The sequence below is a fragment of the Dinoponera quadriceps genome, unplaced genomic scaffold (assembly GCF_001313825.1).
Source record: "Dinoponera quadriceps isolate SergipeBrazil2010 unplaced genomic scaffold, ASM131382v1 scaffold3, whole genome shotgun sequence".
Taxonomy (NCBI): Eukaryota; Metazoa; Arthropoda; class Insecta; order Hymenoptera; family Formicidae; genus Dinoponera; species Dinoponera quadriceps.
The window spans coordinates 1,251,199-1,270,952 of record NW_014554293.1 but is presented as its reverse complement, the minus strand read 5'-3'; the positions used below and the strand labels follow the sequence as shown (position 1 = coordinate 1,270,952).

At 42.7% G+C, this 19,754-nt stretch overlaps 1 protein-coding gene across 1 annotated transcript; it reads right to left on the bottom strand.

Moving 5' to 3' along the window:
* Positions 1 to 484: 484 nt before the first annotated feature.
* LOC106742206 lies at positions 485 to 8,813 on the bottom strand. Its single transcript, XM_014614943.1, has 4 exons — positions 8,808 to 8,813; positions 8,036 to 8,232; positions 5,567 to 5,674; positions 485 to 620 (listed from the first exon to the last, which is right to left on the bottom strand). Exons 1-4 carry the CDS (start codon positions 8,811 to 8,813, stop codon positions 485 to 487), a joined length of 447 nt encoding a protein of 148 aa, XP_014470429.1.
* Between the last annotated feature and the right edge of the window lie 10,941 nt (positions 8,814 to 19,754).

Genomic DNA, 19,754 nt, shown 5'->3' with positions numbered 1-19,754 from the left:
TAAACAACATGGCTTATTCTAGTGAAACATTTTCATTCCAACAAAATAATATATGACATTAAATTATGTTGTTTATATCATACTAAATCCAAAGAAAGCTTATTCTCTATGTGTAATTATTTCGAAGCTAATACTATCCATACAACACTCGCATCTCAGTGAATATCTCAGTAAGACAGACGCAATTATTACCCGGAACAATGATTACACGGGACAAATATTGCCCGGGATATCGTTTCATTCGAGAATGATGATTTAATCGAATTCCTCCTCCATCACGCACGATGCACGCGCGATCTTCGATTTTCCGTCGTTCGCATTTCCTTCCGACATTTTGCCTCGTTGGAATTTCCCATTGCGCCTGTGTGTACGTCAGACCGTGTTCTACATTCGGCAGCCACCCAAGGGCGCTCTCAAACAGCGGCGCAATTAGGGTGTTTGCTTTGCGAGAGTAACATGGCAAACTGCGACGATTTTTCCGGTATCACGCTAGAACTCCGATCAAATCGAAGAGTCCCAGTGGGCATCGCGGTTGGTACTTGGAGCAGCTTCCGTTACGACCGACCAGTTCAGCCTCGGAAACGTCTCGCGGCAATTCCTCGCGTCTCGAGCTGCTCGGACTGAAAATCAGAAAATAATTTCGCGATATAATTGAATTGCGCTCGCACGACGATCGGGGGATGTCGCGTTTCCGGCGGAGAAATCGCCGAAGGCGGTCGGGGAACGGTATCTCGTTGAAAAAAAAAAAAAAGTCGAAAAGTCGTCATTCCGAGGAGAACGATTTTGCCAGCGGCAGAGCCGAATTTTTTATACAATGTATATGTGCATATATCGGCTTTTGTTACATCGTTTCGCAGCGATACGGCGATACGATCGGTTTATTGGACTTTTATTTCTCACGTCTCTTCTCTCTCGCTCCCTCTTCCTCCCTCTTTCTTGTCACCTCTTTCGTCGATCCGTCTTTCTTCCGCAATCCTCTCCTTTGTTTTTCGCGGGGAAGGTATGCGAGTACTTTCGAGGAGAGGGACGATAAATCCTGAATATCTCGTGGAAGACGAACCGAGCGCGAAAAATATTCTTCTTTTATTCTCCTACCACGGTGATATTTGCCGAGTTTTTAGAGGTTTGCAGGATGGAAACGAGGATGCACTCCGGTGCCCGAGTCGAAATCTTGGTCCTGTGTTAAACCTTTATTTCTTCCAAATCACATTTAGGATTTTAATGAAAATCTACTGTAATATTATAGAGCTAATATAGAGACATTATGCAAAAATTTGAGAATCCATGACCATTCTGTTTTTAAAATAAGTATTTTAGTAAAGAAAGTATTTTTTTTCGGTAGATAATAAACTTATACACGAAGAAGCCCCTTAATACCGTCTAAAATCCGGAGCTCCACGATACAACTACGGTAATATAATACTACCTTAAATGCGTCAAAGTAGCATCAAAATTTCGACTAGGGCGTTCCTACGGAGTATTCAAAGAGCATACCAACCTGCGCTACCCAGTGACGGAACGCCGGGTGTTTCGAAGGCTCATTATCAGCTTTATTAAAATTTAGGGCCGGCATAACTCGGCGACTTCCTTTGCTTGCGCGTGTCTACCACCGGCTGAACGAAATATTCGACGTTTCGCCCGGTAAAGAAATAATGAAAAAATAGCTTTGCCAAATTCCGGCAACTTATACAGCGACTGAGATATTTTAATAACGTGGCGATGCAACGCGCATCACACGGCGGGCGGACGGGATGCAAGGAACGGCGCGAACTTTTCCCGATATCAAGGCAAAGAAGTGGCGGTTCTAGTCGTTTTCGGTGTGTATAACAGCGAGATTCGCCGGTCGCTTATTCCGGTCTCCAACGATCGGCGATTCGCCAAGAGAGATCTCTCTTTTCCTTCCCCTCTTCCTCCCTCTCTCTCTCTCTCTCTTTCTCTCTCCCGCGGTCGCGACAGTTTGCGGGAAGAGACGGAGTCCACCGTTATAATTTCACGTTTCTTCTGGTAGTCAAAAAGATGAAGATGCATCCGGGGTTGGGTGTAATAATGCATCAATGTAGTAGCTGGCGCGGCGCTAAGAAAGAAGAGGCGAAACGAGCTTCCTTTGTGTTCTTTTTCCCGCTGTTCCTGCGTGGAACGTTTTCTGGCTTCGCGTAGGGAGAGAAAGAGAGAGAGAATGAGAAGGGGGGGAAGGAGGGGGAAGCCGTGCATTGTCGCGGCGATGAAAACGACAATGCGCGGAGGCGCCCCGCGTGCCTTGAGCCGAAATACAAGAATCTTCAGGAGACCACAACCGTTCCTTTCCCGTCATTTGTACTTCGCGCAGACCGCGTATTTCGCCGCAGCTCGAAGAACGAAAGCTTCCTCAGGACGGAAAACGCCCGCCTCGCTCACGTCCTTTCGATAGCAGCAGTGACGATTACAAAATTGCGAGTCAGCGTGATCCAAGTTTACGTGTAAACAGTCGTTCTTTGAAACTTACCTCATGCGAGACACTCGGGTCTGAATTTAATTATATTATCGTCTTGAAAGCTTGGAGAAAAATCCAGTTTTTTTTTTGTTTAAATCCTCCCGGATTTTTCAGTTTCTTTCCGCAAATGAATGACAAAAATTGGAAAAACTCCGAATTTTTCAAGATTTCCCTTGAATCTTTTCGGTTTCTTTCTGAGTAAAAAATGGAAAAAGTGGTTTTTTCAAACAACTTGCATTGACACACTTACGTGACAGGTTGCTATTTTTTTTTTAATTTTCTCTAAGACTAAGCTAAATTTGATAATAGGTGAAGAGTTTAAAAGGGGCTTTATACTTGGTGAAAAATTCTTATAAAAATGCACGCTGTAATGTGTATTATTATCTCATACAACATAGACATCCAAGGAATATCCTAATGACATTCCAAGAACATTTATAGGACATACACAGGACGTCCATCAGATAAAGTGTGCTGTGTGGGATAATTGTAAAGTTTCGGAAGAGATCCGTTTTTTCCCCATTTTTCTGCGGATATTTTTGGTTTTTATCTTCTTTACGGAAAAATGTAAATGTAGCAGGTTTTAAGCGAACACACGTGAATTTTTCTGAACGAATTTTTATACCCTTGAGATAGAAATCGAACAGATTCACGGAAAAATGGTGTAAAACGGTTTCCAAACTATAATGCCGATAGTCGTTACCTGAAACTTTATTTTGTACGTTTTAGCCGAACTAGATTGCACTTTTTGCCTTTAAAGTGAAACAAGTGTATAACCTAGTTGTGAAGGGAAAAGGAACGAAGTTCCTGGTGCAACACTAGTTCAGTTAAAACAAACAGACCTCTCAAGTGAGAAAACCAGAGTCGAATTTAGAATTAGATGTAAGTGGAATCGCGATCGCAAATATACGTGTGTCATGAGATTCGACGGAGAAACTCAGATCTAACTTTAAATATTCAGATCTGCGTATCTTGCGTGAAACAAAATTATTAATGACCCTCGAATAACAAAATTCATGCAGTCACACGTGTAACAAGATGGGTCGGATCCGACCGGTAAAAGTATTTTATAATTATTCAACTAATTTCCTCAACTAGGCACTTTTTATTTTCACAATAAGTAGAAAACGTTAAAAAATAAACAGAATATATCGCGAAATATGTAAAATATCTGAAATATAACGCTTCACTAGCACGTGCGCGGAATCATTAGAATATGGATCCGGTCGAATCCGACCCGACCTTGTTATTCGAGGGTTAATGTCTTATCAGAGTTAAATTTGGATGTTCATTTGAATGATGTAGTGTACGGTGACATCGCGTTTATAATCGCGATTGAACTGAGAAATTTACTTCTAAACGCAAAATTCAAATCTAAAATAGATCTCAACATTCAAGTATTTAAATTTGCGCTTCACTTGAGACAAGCTTCAAATAACGACTGTTAACACAGGTTTATGAATCTCCCTGTTGCTTTCCGAGCGCCGAAAAGATCGTCACTGGGCCAGGTTTGCATCAAATTAATTATGACAAAATTAGCGTTGAAGTTGCTTTTGCGGCGCAATCGAGGGACGCGCGATTCTGCGCATTACACGATGGAAACTTCTCGTTCATTCGCCGTGGCAACGAGCGAGAAGCTTGCCAACGACTACCACGACGACAACGACGACGACAATGTCGTTTTCGCCCGCGGGTTCGCGTCCTTTATTCATACGTCCCTGACTGGAGAGCTTATTCGTCCGCGAGAGCCAGTCGAAGCGGAGCGAAGCGGATGCACGTCTATGGGTTGGGAGGGTTGCTGCAAGGAAGCCAAATTTGCTTTTCCACGGCGCGTATCTACTCCAATTTGCAGCGCCTTGGAACGTAGCACTCCCGGAGAAAAAAAAGAAAAGAGACCGCCGCCGGCACTCCTATCCTTTTTTCACAAAAGCAACGGGAGGAAATTCGCGTCTGCATCCTTCGGCGTGTTTTATGCGCCGCTCGATCGAACGGTAGTCAGCCGGCGGTGGAGTCCAGTCATTAACCGGAGAATCGCTCACGACGACGAAAAGGAAGAGGTCGGCACTGACGAGGTACTGTTAACTGTCAGCTTTAGGTAGGTTTTCGTGACCGTCCAAAGGACCCGTAGAAGCCCGGAGGTGAAGAAAAGCGATATCGGTTTTCTTTGTCTTTTTTAAGAATGCGGTTGAGTCGCATTGAAAGCACATCACTTCTTGTTCGATTATTGCGTGGCGTCGCTCTTTATCTCTTAGTTATCCCGTATAAAAAAAACTTGAACCTATGATAAATATTAATTTTAGAAATTAAAGAAATTTAAAAAATAAAAGAAATATCCAGATTTAAGTAGTTATTAAGCGATTATTAGAAATGGATAAAAACTAAAGGCATCGATTTACACATCTGATATTAGATACTAGTGAAACTGCATTTCTCTGTGTTAACCTCATCCACGTTAATTTATCATCTACGTTACTTTACTTTATGTTAATTTAACGCAAAATTCCGGTGAGAGGTTATTAAACAGTGAAATTTTTCACATATTCCAGGTCCCATGCAGTTGGCGGCCTTTACTCTTACCTCGTCGGTGAGGTCGGTTTTACGTATACGACGGGTCGTCGAGGTATCTTAGCGCGATCGTTACCGCCGTTCATCTAGGAAACCGTCCGCTTTGGCTTTAAAAGGAGACTTTTTGTCCCCTTTTTGTGTAATATAAAACATACTTAATTTGTCTATGCGGACATGCAATGAAAAATTCTCGCTGTCGCACGTACGTGACGTCGGTGCCCGGTGAAAATCCGCGCGTCACACCTGTGCGACGAATGGCATGAAATGCCAATTAATTCCAATCACCGATTTTTCGATAATTACCGACATCTCCGTCGGTAAATATCACAAGATTGACCCTATGCGGCATGGAGGGATCGAGAGTCCCACTCTTTCCCGCTCAGTTCTTAATTATTATATATTATTTTAAAATTCTGACCTCCGAATTCGTAATCAGCGACCCGAAAAATTCCTGGTTACTAAGTTTCAAAAAGAATCAGTCCGATACAAAAGTTCGTAACACAAAGGGATAAGAAACGTAACGGAACTTACGTAAAAAGCACATGCACGATGTCGCCGATCACCCCGTTGTGTTGCAGCGGGAATTCCGAGGTCTCGCAGATCGCTCTCAGCAGGCATTCCCGTCCGGAGTAGCCGGTGCTGCGACGTGGAAGAAGGAACGTTGGAGGAAAAATCACGTGAAAGAGCGGAGATCGGGGGACGGTGGTTCGAGGACGAATCGCGCGGGCTCGTCGTTCCGACGTCGGTTTGTTCTTTCCGCGTTTTACGATTCTCTAAATACCCGGATCGAAGGCTCGCGCGCGCATACGTAATTCGTGTCTACGTACAATACCGGCGGCTACGGCAGAGCCGAGCCGGGCGACGTGTAACGCAATTCCCACGTGCCCCGAGTGCTCGTAAAACGGAGGAGCCGGCGGTGCATTTGCCTGGAAGCCTCGTTGATTTTTCCTTCTGTTCCGCGAGCGTCACGATAAAACTCCTGCCGAGTACGCCCTCACAGGCGCTGATACCCGCGATAATAGACCGCAGCGATCGATCCCGTCGTTGTTTATTTCACAAGGAAAAGTCTGGAAGTGTCACTCGCCGATTCTGACGACGCTCCGATATATTGTTGAACAGCTAAGAATAAGACACGTGTATTTATCTTTTAGGAGCGTTTCCTCCGGCGTTTAGGAGCTGGTAGAGTATCAACCCCTTGAAATTAATTCCACAACGCATATTCGCTCACGAGTGAATATCTTGGAAAATGCGAGGTATGTGAGAGAATGTCGGTAGACAAAATTGCTTTGGTATGAAACGTACTTTATAACTGTGAATTTAGATTTCGCAGAATTTTTTTTTTTATCAGCGTCTCCCCGGGCGTTCAGATGGATGGAGAGAACCAACCCCTCGAAGCTGGCCATAACATATATTTGATCACGAGCGAATATCTTGAAAAATGTGAGATATATGAGAAAATGTTGACAAAATTGCACGATATAAAATGTACTTTACAAGCATTTAAATTTCGCAATACTTTATGAGCGTTTTTTTCAGGTTTAAAAGACTAAAAGAGCCAACCCCTCGACACTAGTTCCATAACATATTTTTTATCACGAACGAATACCTTTGACAATGTGAGATATATGAGAAAATATCTTAGATAAAATTACATGGTATAAGATGTACTTTATAACTGTGAATTTAAATTTCGCAACATTTTTTTGTAAGCTTTTTCCCGGAGATTGGAAGATTGAAAGAATCAACTACTCGATATTAGTTCCATAACATATATTTGCTACGTCTAAATATTTTTGATAATGTGAGATATATAGGAAAATATTTTAAACTGTATGATATAAAATATACTTTATAACTGTGAATTTAGATTTTGCAACGTTTTGTTTATAAATGTTTTCCTGGTCATTTAGAGATTGAGAAAACTAATCTCACGGAGCTAGCACATAACACATATTTAAGCGCGAATATCTTTGAAAATGTGAAATATATGAGAAAATGCCAGAGAAAATTGCGTAATATAAGATATACTTTGTAACTATGAATTTACGAGGTGCCTTTGAAAAATAAGGGTCGATCGGACATTAAAAGGAGGCAAAGTATTGTTATCTGCCGATAGAAATTTTTTCAGTATCCTCCTCACAGTCCAGACCTCTCACCGAGTGATTTTCACATCTTCCTTTACCTAAAGAAGTAACTTGGTTCTCAACGATTCAAGGAGAGTGAAGAGTTTAAAGCGGCAGTGTGAATTGGCTGAGCATTTAAGCGGCGGAGTTTTATGCAGAGGATATAAAAAAAGCTTGTTCCCTGGTACCAAAAGTGCTTAGAGAGCAATAGTGACTACGTAGAAAAATAAAATAGGTATGTACAAATCGTGTGTGTATATAAGTAATAAAAGTTTTTTCTCTCACTTTGTCTTTTTTTAATGCTCGACCGGCCCTTACTTTCGACACACGCATCGTAAATTTCGTAATACTATTTTATGAATATTTTCCGGAAGTTTAGAAGGTTGAGAGAAGCAACCCCTCGACGCTAGCTCCGTAATACATATTTGATTACGAGCGAGTATCTTCGAAAATATGACATATATGAAGAAAATGTCAAACAAAGTTGATAGCGAATGATATACCTTATAATTATGAATTTAGGTTCCCCGTATAAATTTTTCATGTCTTTCGAAACCCCACATTCTATTACTACTTTGGCTAATTTGAAAATTATTTTACGGATGAAAACTGAAAGAAATTTCGTGCAAGTATCGTGCAACGTGTGAGAGAAGATTCCGCTTAACTAGCGAATGACAGAACCGTTCGAATTGTTCGATCACCTGAAAATTCCGAGCACCGTGCGAGCAATTTACGAGTAATTTGCCAATCGGTAAACTCGTCGGACAGGAGATGAAGAAAATGCGAAGACCCCGTGAAAGTATTATATCGGATCCCGTCGGTACAGGGGAAGCCACGTTAACTAACGTAAACGGCGATTATTTGTTCGCCAACTTACCTCTCGAATTTATTTTCCAGAACTCGATAGATCGCGGCTCTGTCGATACTTCGCCGCCTTCTCCTCCTTTTTCCTCCGACGTACCACGGCTCGAAGAACGTTATGTTCGCCGGTAAAACGTAGTTGGCCTCGAAGAAGTAAGACAGGGAGATCGAACTTAGCGGATCTTCGAGCGGCACCGCGAGAGCGACAAAGATCTGCGAGCGAAACGTTAATCGTTTGATTAGCGAACGACTTTATTTCCCCGCTAAAGACCGGGAAAGTTTCAACACAGATATATCAATAATTATAATCGTAATCATATTGTCGTTCTTATTATTATTATTATTATTATTATCATATATGGAAAAAAATTTAGTATCAATTTAAGACTCATATTCTCAGGAATATATGAACAAGAATATATAATCTTATGTGAAGATAAAACTTACTTACATGAAGAAATTTTATATAGTTTCATTAGAAATATATTTTTTATTCAAAACAAAGTTTCATGAGAAAGAGGGCAAAATATCAGGTAGAAAATAAATTCCTTCGGTATCTTTTGAGGAAGTGAATCACGGTCGTAACGCAACATACTTGAATTATTGCTTTTTCAATGTACGTACTCGAGTCGAAATTTTAAATTCTACGTTAAGTCTTCAAGTAGGAAAAACAGAAATATGTTTCCACTTGTAGCTTCGAAGAAGCACAATAGAAAACCTTCGAACACTTAATATAGAACTAAATTCGATTAAAGTAGGACTAAAATTTCGACTCGAGTTCGACTCACGCCCATATTACTGTTTTCCGGAAATGCCAGCTCCCTGATGGGCCGGTGCAGAATTTTTGCGATGTTCGAGTTTACCGTCTTCGACAGCACATCGTGGTACACCAACGTTGGGCCGAGTATAGAAAATCTATAAATTAATAAAGAGCGAGTAGAGAAGATGACCTAAAATGTAAAACAACGCGTTTAATATAAGCGACCGCACGTCAATCGACTCGAAAGTGGGTATAATTGAAGCAATTTGCTCGTTTTTGTAAATACATCCGGCGCACAGTAGGAAGGCACGTTTTTCGGACAAAAATCGGCCGTCGGTGTAATATTTAACCGATTTTTCAATGACTTGTTCTTCAATTTACTCGATACAAATTTTTCTAGAACGCAGGCCTACAAAGTTTGTAAGATAAAGCTTAAATTCAAAATGGCGGATATGGATGGTGACACGGTTGTCAAAAATATCGAAATTCCGCGATATTGAATACATTTGCACCTCAAAATAAGTATATACAGATTTTTCGGGTCGCTGAATACGAATCTGAAGTCTTCAAAACTCAAAATGAGAGATTCGACGTGACAGTCGAAAATATCGAAATTTAATACTGCAATTATTTCTGTATTTTTGGTTGCCATATCTGATCTGCCGTTGGAAATGTTAAAGATTCGACCTCAGATTTGTATTCAGCCACCCCAAAAATCTGTGTGCTTGTACTTCTTTAAATGCAGATATATTCAATATTGTGGAATTTTTATCTTTTTGACATGGTGCCGTATCCACTATTTTGAATTTCAGCTTTATTATAAAAAATTTGCAAGTCTACGTTGTAGGAAAATTAACGAAATAAAAAAAGAGAATTGTTGAGATTAGTTAAATCTTATATATAAAGAGAAAAAGATTTCTTTAGATTCCTTTAAATTTCTTCAATTGAGATCAATTTATTTGTGTGTGTCTTCCGGAATGGAGCAAAGAAATGTTTGATTCAACGAATAGGATTATTCAATTTCTTATACAATAAATACTTTTACGTTAAATAACATGTTTCCTTTATATGTTCATGCAAACATTACAATGGTCCATCACAAGCAAGAAATTATTTTGAAGGAAGTAACACTGTTAGAAAAATATTAACAAACTTGTTTTTGTTTCAGCGGAACAATATTTAATATATATTAGAATCCATTCTTTCATTTAAAACCAAATATTCTCTCTAAATAATATTGTGCACTAAATCCGAGAAAACCTTTTTCTCTATGTATCAGCGGTTGATTTCTCTCCGAAAAGAATGCCTTTCCAGTAAGCAAGAAACCACTAACGCAACATTACCACAATGATATTTTATAACAAGTAACGTTTTTTAAATGCATAGTTTTCATTATTGCACACAACGTCATTGTTAACAATATTTAGCCCAAACGTTAAAAACAATATTTCTACATTATGATCTTAATATTGAGGAATATCGCATTATCAGGTAACGGTTTCAAACGATTTATAAGATATTATGTCAAAACGTTGACAAATGTTTACGAAACTCACGTAAAATCAATGTTTCGAAAAATTGTTAGAACGTTTCTTGCTTACTGGGTTCCCTCTCACCGTGCGGCACGACGACGAGGTCCATGCGGGAAATGGCGAGTCCTCGCGAGCTTACAGGATCTTTCCTAACCGGCAAGACATGGCGGCGACTCACATTTGCTCGGGAACCGCTTCGATCGGCAAGCCGCGGAACTTTGCGCCGATCGAGAGAGAACGGAAGGAGTCGTTCTCTCGCGACCTTTCTGAACCGGTCGACGCCCGCTACTCCGTACGGGTAACGAACGTTAATATTACGCACATACGGAGACGTTCTCGCGATAATTACTCCGGCGTCTTTGCGAACGGATTATCGGACCGTCGAAAATCGTCGCGATTGTCTGTAAACGCGACGCAACGGATTCTCGGGTTCGCGAAACCGCGAATCGACGGAACGGCGAGAGACCCTCGTTGGCGGGTCTTCGCGTCGTTCGCGTGGCGAAAAGCGATCATTTTAATCTCCTTGCTCGAGCAATACAGACAATTTTAAGGCTAATCGGATATTTCACAGTTCCACTCTTACATTAAATTTTCATGCGTTTGAAATGCTAATTAGGGCTTTTAATATCTCTTTTTATACATATTCCGTCTCTCTCTCTCATACATTATACATATGGCAGGGATGGCGGTTGAATGTATTTTGCAAAATTGCAAAGCAGCGATATACTAAAATCTCATACTCGTGGATTACCTCTCTCTCTCTCTCTCTCTCTTTCTCGTACAACGCTCGTACTATTCCACGGTGTATTATACATTCAATATTCCATAGCACACGTGATACAGTCAGATATAAAAAGAATGTGCAATATTAAAATATATATGATCCAACAACGGACGGATACGCGACGTCTCCCGCTTGGAAGAAAGAGAGAGAGAGAGAGAGAGAGAGAGAGAGAGCACGACAGAAAGGTGGGAGAGAAGCGCACGTTAGCGTGGAAAGTGTAACCGCGAGAGGTGCGTGCCCGTCGATGTATCTCACGCGTTATCTATCATTTCCTTATCTCATCGCTAACAAACCTCCGAGGGGGATTTGTTGGGAAAAAGAAAGGGAATAAATCACCGGCGCTGAATAGCGCATACGCGAAGCTTATCGGCGTTATCGTCTTCCGCGGTAAATATTAGCCCGGCGTCTCTGCGCGCCGAAGAAATATCCCGCGAGTTCTCGCGCCGGGCGTTTAATTAAATTTGCATAGGTGCTACTCAGGTTCGGCCACGCGGCGCTACATACTGCCGGGACTCCCGGTTACGCGCTGAAATGCAATTATAATCTTCCCCACAATGCGTCAGACTCTTCATGCGGCGGTAACGGCAGCGACGGTGGCGGTGAAAAAAATTCGAGAGCGACTTCGCGTAAGGGTTGATTCACACTAGACCCGTCCAGACCGCCGGCGTCCGTCGGCCTTCCGTCAAGACATTCTTCGATGCTTTCGGAATACCCGAATCGAAACCTCGGCCCTGTGTGGAAACCTTTAATTCTATAAGCGGCAAGTAGGAGTTAGGATAACAAAATAGGTTTAATTTCAATTCTAACGATTGAATTTCCTTCCATATCGGAAAAATGCTAGAATCAAATTAACGTAATTACGTGTTTTCCCGAGTCTTGAATCGAGTCGTTTTTGTATCAGTGTGGATCGACCCTTAGCGCGGACCGTCGCGGCGCAAAGGTGCGGCAGCGTTGCCGCGGCTTAACTGCGCGTGTGTAAATGAGCTCATTTTCCCCGTTCTCTAACCCGTGGATTATTCTGGTTTTTAATTCGCTCTCTCTCTCTCTCTCTCTTTCTCATAAGCATGACGACGGCGGCGGCGTCGCTCGCTACAGTCTGGATTACTCGACGAGCGATCTTCCCTGCGCGCTCGTTTCTCACGTTTTCTTCGGGAGAGAACGAAGTAAGATTCTCTCCCGCATCCCTCGGACTCGCGTTACGTTCAAGCGATCCTCTTCACTCCCTTCGCCCTTCCCCATCCACTAACGGCAGCCCTCCCCGGCGTTTCCAGCGGCGACGACCGAATAGCTGTTTACCGCAGATGTTTTTCCCCCTTTTTACGAGGTGAACTCTCGCAGCGTCGGGGCTTCTTTCCCATTTTCGCCCGGAAGGAAGTCCCGTCGGTGGCGCGACGGGTGGTTTAGGTGTCCCGTGGAAGTCAATAGAAACGTGCTGTTGCGCTGCTAATGCCCGACGGGTCAGTCGATGCCCCGTTCGCTCGCTCACACACACACGCTCCCTTATAGAAACACACACACACAGACAGAAGCATTGTCGTCGCGCGCTTCTTTTACGATCCCGGTAACACTGCACGCGCATTCGGTGTCGTTGTCACCGCCGAACGAGATCGGTTCCTTTTTTTTACGAGCCGGGAGATTCGGCGGAGGAAGTTGATTTGCCAGCTAGAATTGCGAACGGATAGGCGAGGGAGAAGCAGAGAAAGAAAGAGAGAGAGAGAGAGAGAGCAGCGGCGCTTCGGAGAAACAAGACGGTCAAATAGCAATTAAATCGATTAATCAAAATTCGCTGTGATGAATTAATTAATTCGACGTGACAGGCAATAAGTTCGTCCGACTTACCTTTCATTTCTAAAAAAAGAATCTAGAGTTGGGAGGTAACGTGTTATTTGTAACGCCATTATCGTTACAAATTATTTTTCTTCGGTAACGACTTGGTTACGAAGTTATGTTTTTTCATTAGTAATGGTAACGGTAACGCAATTACAGTTTTTGGGTAATTGCAACGAATACAATCGTCACTTTTATCGTTACTTTGTAGATGTACAATGTATATATAGATCGTCCGAAATCCAACGTATGTCTTTAACACCGCAGATTTTTTCAGATGTCCCTAAGACGAAAATTTAAAAAATGTCGAGGCATCAATAGTTTCCGAGATACGAGCGATCGAAAAAGCGGGGCTTTTCGCAAACTAAATTACGAACGACCGAGTGGATAACAAAATTATTTTTTTTCGATCAATTTCAAGTCGACTTCACTTTTACAGAAATTTACTTTAGGCTTTAATTGCACAGAAAAAATAATCTTATATCAAAAATAAATTTTCTCATATATAAACAAGAATATTACAATCTTCCTGGAAGAGTTTTAGCCTTGAATTGATTTTAAGTGATATTTGCATCAATACGAATTCAATCAAATCGGGATTAAAAATCTTCTAGAAAAATTATAATATCCTGCTAATATGCTAAACCCTTATTAATATACGAGAATATTTATTCTTGATTTAAACGAATTTTCTTGTGTACAAAGGTACGTTATGTTAAAAACTGAAATGTCCCTATGAATAAGGATCTCTCTCGACATAGTCAGTCATGTTAAGAACATACGTTGATTCTGGGACACCATGTATACAAGAAGGACGCAGCGAATCCTAAAAGGCAGATCTTTAGAAAATCCTTTCAGAAATTTTCCGAAAATTGGATGAAAAAGAAATAACGGGTATTGTAACGACTCGTTACTTCTCGAGTAACGATAACGGTAACGTGTTACTCTATCCCTCGATAAATAACGGTAACGAGTTACTTTTCAAGAGTAGCTCTCCCAATCCTGATAGGATCGGAAACGAAGGTGGCGCAGGATATATTTCGGCTCTCCCGGGAGAATGTCGCCGCGGAAACACAGAAACTCTCACGCGAGATTTATCAAAAGATATGTGTGAAATAGGGCGCGACACCTGGCGGTACATCAATCACCATAAACGCGAAGAGGGACGTTTTCCTCGAGAGCGGGACGCGCTCGTCCTCACGAGAAGGGTTTTCTTGCCGCGGACGTTATCGCCGTGTTCTTTCCGCGACGTTTACGCGCGAGCGTAAAACGACCCTTCGCTCGGCCGGCAGGTGTGTCCCTCCTTCGTTTTTGTTCGCAGGTAAGGTTAAACGGCGCGATGGACCCTACACACGGGCGGGGAATGCCGCTGTCGAATCGAGCATGGAAGCCCCCTCGGCTCCGGCGAGGTTCGCGAATCCGCGGCAAATCCCTCTCGACAAAGGACACGGGCTCCTGGGGGAGCTGTTGCCGAAGCACGCCTTCCTGACGCCATCGACGAACTGTGAAGAATACGAAATCTATTCGAATCGCGCGTATCGCCGGGAAATACACGTGGGAGACGCGCTTTTATCCGGAATGCGAACGTGCGATCCGCTCGATTACTCCGAGCGGGTTGCCGCTACGGCTCGTTTCGACTGGAGTTGCGGGTATAAATAGGATACGTTATTGAAAAGATCGACTTGATTGCCGGTTGGAAGCAATGTGATCTAACCGCCGTTTTCTTCAGCGCGACTGAGAGCATATGATGTTTATAATTATAATGGATTAATTATAATAATTTTTACTTTCGACGCGCATGTGTAAGGCTGAAAATCGTGCGATTTTCGATCTAGGGAATAGTACGGTGAATCACAGAATGATTGCAACAGTTTTTCCCTTACATACTTCAGAACACACGGAAAATACGACGAAGTAAACCTATAATTCGCGAATACGCACAATGGATGGTCAGACAGCTGTCGAAATTAGATATGTCAAAATTACATGCGTACATATAATTTTGACAGTTGTCTATCCACCAGGCATATTCGTAAATCATAAGTTCTCTGTGTTTCGAAATGTGCAGAAAAAGAAACAGTTGCAACTATCCTGTGATCGACTCTACGGCATACATGACGCTGAGTTAAGTGTGCCGGTAAGTTATAATATTTTCGTTATATAATCTTAGTATATTATGACTAAATAAAATCCTTTCTTGATGTACCGGTTTACAACGAGAACCTATAAATTATGGGAAGAGTATTCTCACTGAGATTAATTATTGAAGTTAACTTCTTGACGGTGAACTTTTCTTCCTTACTCATCGCTTGTTTCAAGTAGCATTTGTGGCTGCTGGAAGCCCGCTTGTTCCAAGTATCCATTTTAATAAGATCGCGATTTTCGATTTGTCAAACCTCACATTAACGCTTTTTTTACATTTATATCTTCATTTATAGTTTCGAGAATAATAAATTCGCGAATTTCTCGAAAGTTCCAGCAGGTGTACATCTATCTCGCCACTTGGGTTAACCCTTAACCACTCCGCCGGGCTCCGAAAGTTCCGCCCGGTCGTGGCTGCAATTTTCTGCGAAATTTTCGCGCCGGAGCGAGTTTTCGCGGCCGTACGTCCCTTTTCCGACCGCGATAACATGAAAAAGCGGACGATCCACTTTCGCAAATGAAGACAATGATGCATCATCTCCACCAAGCTTCGCTTCGCGCTTCTCTCTCTCTCTCTCTCTCTCCCACTTTTTTTTTCGTCGCAGATAAGCGGATCGTAAATTACGTTGGAATCATGCTTCGATAAAATTTCTCGCGATTCTCGCGCACCGGCACGGTTTTCCCGGCACGGGGAGATCGATTTGAGTGAAGTTTGCGAGCGGGGAAATAAATGTGAAAAAAGTGGGAATTTTCACAGCGACAGCCCCCCTCCCCCCCACATGCGGGGTTTGTTCAACGCGATTCTCTAAGGGCGTGCGAGTGACCCCGCGAGCTTTCAGAGGTTGATGCTGTGAAATGAAGTATCTATCTCCGACGTAATCTCAGATTATTTTTACCTTACCGCAATAAGACCGAGAGAGGTTTTTTTAATTAAAACATCATTCACGCAGATGCACCTGTTTTTCCGCAAAAATATGCTGAATGATATTTTTATTTCGACGGCGTGCAAACTCGATGGAGGTTCGAGGATCTAGTTATGCAGCTCGTTTCTGAAAAAAACCCCGCTGGAGTTAATCCGATGTTATTTCTGATGCAATGAGCCCCGAGTCGTTTAAACTAGCCATTTTCCGCGGCTGGAATGTCACGGAATAAAAGCCCAAGCCCTGTAATCTCCCGGAGATGACCGCAGAGCGTTGTAATTTTAATCGCGCGACTTTGACGATGTTGCACGCGTGTCCCGCGGCGACGAAAAGGGATCGAAAGAGGTCAGGCGGAAAGCGGGTGAAAGAGAGAGAGAGAGAGAGAGAAAGAGAATTGATATCATGATATCTGCTGAGTTCTCCTCTGTGCAGAAAATCGATAAAAAGTCACGTCGCAAAATGAAACCCATGTGATGAGTAGTTGTTTTCCAATTTTGGTACACGGAGAGAATTTTATGCCGAAAAATTATCACAGAATTTTGTAACCGAGAAACATATCGATGTTCCGCCTCAATTTATTATCCTTCCATTTCCTGCACTGACGTGCTATTTATATTTCAGAAGCCGTAGTCTACTATTAAAAAATTTACTACGCTTTTAAGCAGAATTTACCCTTCGGAGAATTTCTCACGAGCGAATTTCTTCCGTTTTTACATGTGCCTACTCATATTTTTAAACTCGGAATCTGTAATTAACCAAATTTATCGCGTTCCAAATTTACGCCTCCAAGAGTTTCTCAGAGGCAAATTCTTACGTTTCATATGTGCCGCTTAAATTTCGGAAACCGGAGAGACTCTTATTTAAAAAATACAGGACAGAACAAATATCGGAATAAAATCGCAAGGAATTGAGAAAAGAGAAAAGGAAACCGCTATATATTCTCTCCCTATAAACGCGCCGTTCCGTTCGCGTTGGCGATTTTGCGCGTTTCAGCGTTGAAGCGCGTAATTTAGTTATCTCGCAGAACAACCAGCAGTTGCTACACGAATCAGCGGGCTTCGCTAATTATATTCTCGTAAGGGAGTAACACGAGAAGAGCTCTCTTCCTCTTTCTCTCTCTCTCTCTCTCTTTCTCTCGTAACGGTCGCGATTACTCGAAGCAATACGATCTCTCGTCCACCGACACACACGATGCTTTCACGAAGAGCTTGTTTAAGAAAGCTCACCCATCCTCTCTTCCCATTCGCTTAAGTTCCGTCTGAAACTACGCCGTTTAAAGTCTCGACTCGCGTTCCGCTTATGTCCGAGGGGGTGTCGGCAATAACGCGTTGTATTGGGAAAAGATAAATGATTCTCGGCAGCGCGCGCGCGCGTACCCGCTCGCGTCGCTGGAAACGTTTCAAGCTGGAAAAAGTTTCAATCGTTTTTCCTCCCATTCGTTCTCTCTCATTCCTCGCTCGCCGGGGTATTTACCGGGCCGGTTTCCTACCTCCTCGCGATTATGGGATTTTATGTGATTACTTATGAGGAAATATTAGGCGTTTCTTCGCCCGACGCATTTGGCACGGAGAATAAACCCCGCCGCCGCCGGGTAAATCTTCTTTATGGGGAACGAAGTATCGATCGCGATTCGAAACGGGTTATATTCCGGATACGTCCGGTGCGTTCTTTCTTTCCGTTCGTAAAAGCACGGCCACGGCGGAAGGTGGCCGGTTAACGCGGATTTCATTCGATTAAGCGTTAAAATCGAGGCTCCCCGCGCAGCGGAGAAACGCCGCGCGGCGATCGAGGGAGGAAAACGCGAGTTTTCGAGTCCCGGCGAGGAAAATAAGCCGGGATAATCTCCGCCGACATCGTTTACCGTGGTTACGGAGAATCGAGCCTTTACCTTCCCTTTACCATTATGAGATTTCCCGACGTCAGCTATCCGCTGTCTGTGAAATGCACCGCATTAAACTACCTCCCCCTCCCCCGGCCACCAAGCGGAACTACCGCGAGGGGGAGGAGGAGGGGGAGAAACGGAGGAATCGAAGACAGTTCCGGACGACGAGCTCATCGAGCCTGCGTGCCGAGTTTTTCGATAATCACCTTTCATAACCACGTTTCCTCGGTTACTCTTTCCATCCATCGTTCCCTTGAACATCCCCTACCATTACCGATCATCCCGACGGGCCCCGTTCGTGCGGATAACTCGTCGTCGTTCCGGCGTCCCGCCACGGTGGTGTGTTCAGTCCCTCGGGAAAATGTGACTTCCACCGAAGCGTACAAGTAATGTATTTAATTGTTGCGTTTCTTGTTTAGGTTCCGGTGACGAACGTGAGGTCGTCGCGACAAACGCGACGATTCCTCGTCAGTTCCGGCCGAGCAATCTGCACGGAGATAAAGATTGTGATTGAGGTCTGCAGCGATCCTCGAGCGAAAATGAAAAAAAAGGAATTCAAGTTTAGCCTCGGTAAATCAACAAAGATATGCGAGAAGCGATGAAGGTGTGCGAAGTGTGAAAATATTAATATAAGTAAGAAAAACGGAGAGGATCGCGCGCGCACGCGCGAACATTCATGCAAATTAATAAGCGGAAGAAAAAATTCTGCAGACAATCTCAGCGATTCTGTGCGAGCGAAGGATGGTATCGAATGTCCCGGATTGGAAGAAAAAAAAGTCGTTGGTTAATCGTCAGAGTCCGAAAGCTCACCGTTCATCGCAAAGATTGCGCGGGTGCGAACATTCACACAAATTAAAATTCTTGCCGAGAACCCCGATGGCTCGTGTAAACAAACAACAGTAGTTTTACACTCCGTGGAACAGTGCATGTTAGAAAAAAGAAAAAGAATCGTTTGTTGAAAATGAGTTCCCGGAGGATCACCATAATTGCCCAAGTTCAAGCGCGCGCACTCAACCGCAAAGATAGAAAAATTCTGCCGACCATCTCAGTATTCTGTGTAAGCGAAGGATGTTTCTTTCGTACTTTACCGGGGTCCGTTTGATACTTCATTTCTTATTTCGTTCGTTGATCCAGTGAGTTTCGCAATTAATATCTCGCGTCGACTCTCTTTCGTCTTTCCCGTCTCCTGTTGTTCGTACATCTGAAAGCTTTGATAAATTATTCGTTTTCCTTTTCCCAATCATCTTCCCTGCTTTTCGCTTTATAAAATCAAACGGAACGTATGAAACATTTTGAGTATTTCCACTATGTACAGGCATAAAAATATTTAACTACTACTACTATTAAAATAGTATTTCAAATATTTCTCATTCTTTTCTGCGTTTTTGATTCTATTGAATCCGATAGATGGTATGAGAAAGAGATTTCTTTTCTGATTTTATATACGTATATCGACTTTATACTTACTAAAAGAAAAAAGAAAACGTGAGCCCTACGGTATTCCTATTTCGACTCTAGACAGAGAACCCACGTTTAGGATGAGGACGGGGTTCCGGGCTGGTATCGTAACGAGATAACCTATTCCTGGACAAATTTGGGCCCTGCCGACCAGAATCTACGTTGTTATCTGGGAAAATCTTGGGAAATTTCTATACGGGGGAATTTCCTATACCATCTATTAACGAAGAACGTGCCGTTCTTGTTTGCAAAATTTTTTTTTTTTCTTCCGAAGCCAGGAGGATGCGTCTCGCAGCGACCACGGAAATCGCATTATCGAGATTTCGTCCGTTTCTAATATTGATCAAAAAGCGGTTAAAGAGAGAGAGACAGAGAGAGAGAGAGAGAGAGAATATTACCGGCCACTTGTTATTACTAGCTGCTTCGATAT

Excerpts from the sequence above, each read along its gene's own strand:
- LOC106742206 (XM_014614943.1), bottom strand. Across the intron at positions 5,675-8,035 it reads CTGGAAAATAAATTCGAGAG|CACCGGCTACTCCGGACGGG; the intron begins GTAAGTTGGCGA and ends TCCACGTCGCAG. Across the intron at positions 621-5,566 it reads ATCGTGCATGTGCTTTTTAC|TCCGAGCAGCTCGAGACGCG; the intron begins GTAAGTTCCGTT and ends TCTGATTTTCAG.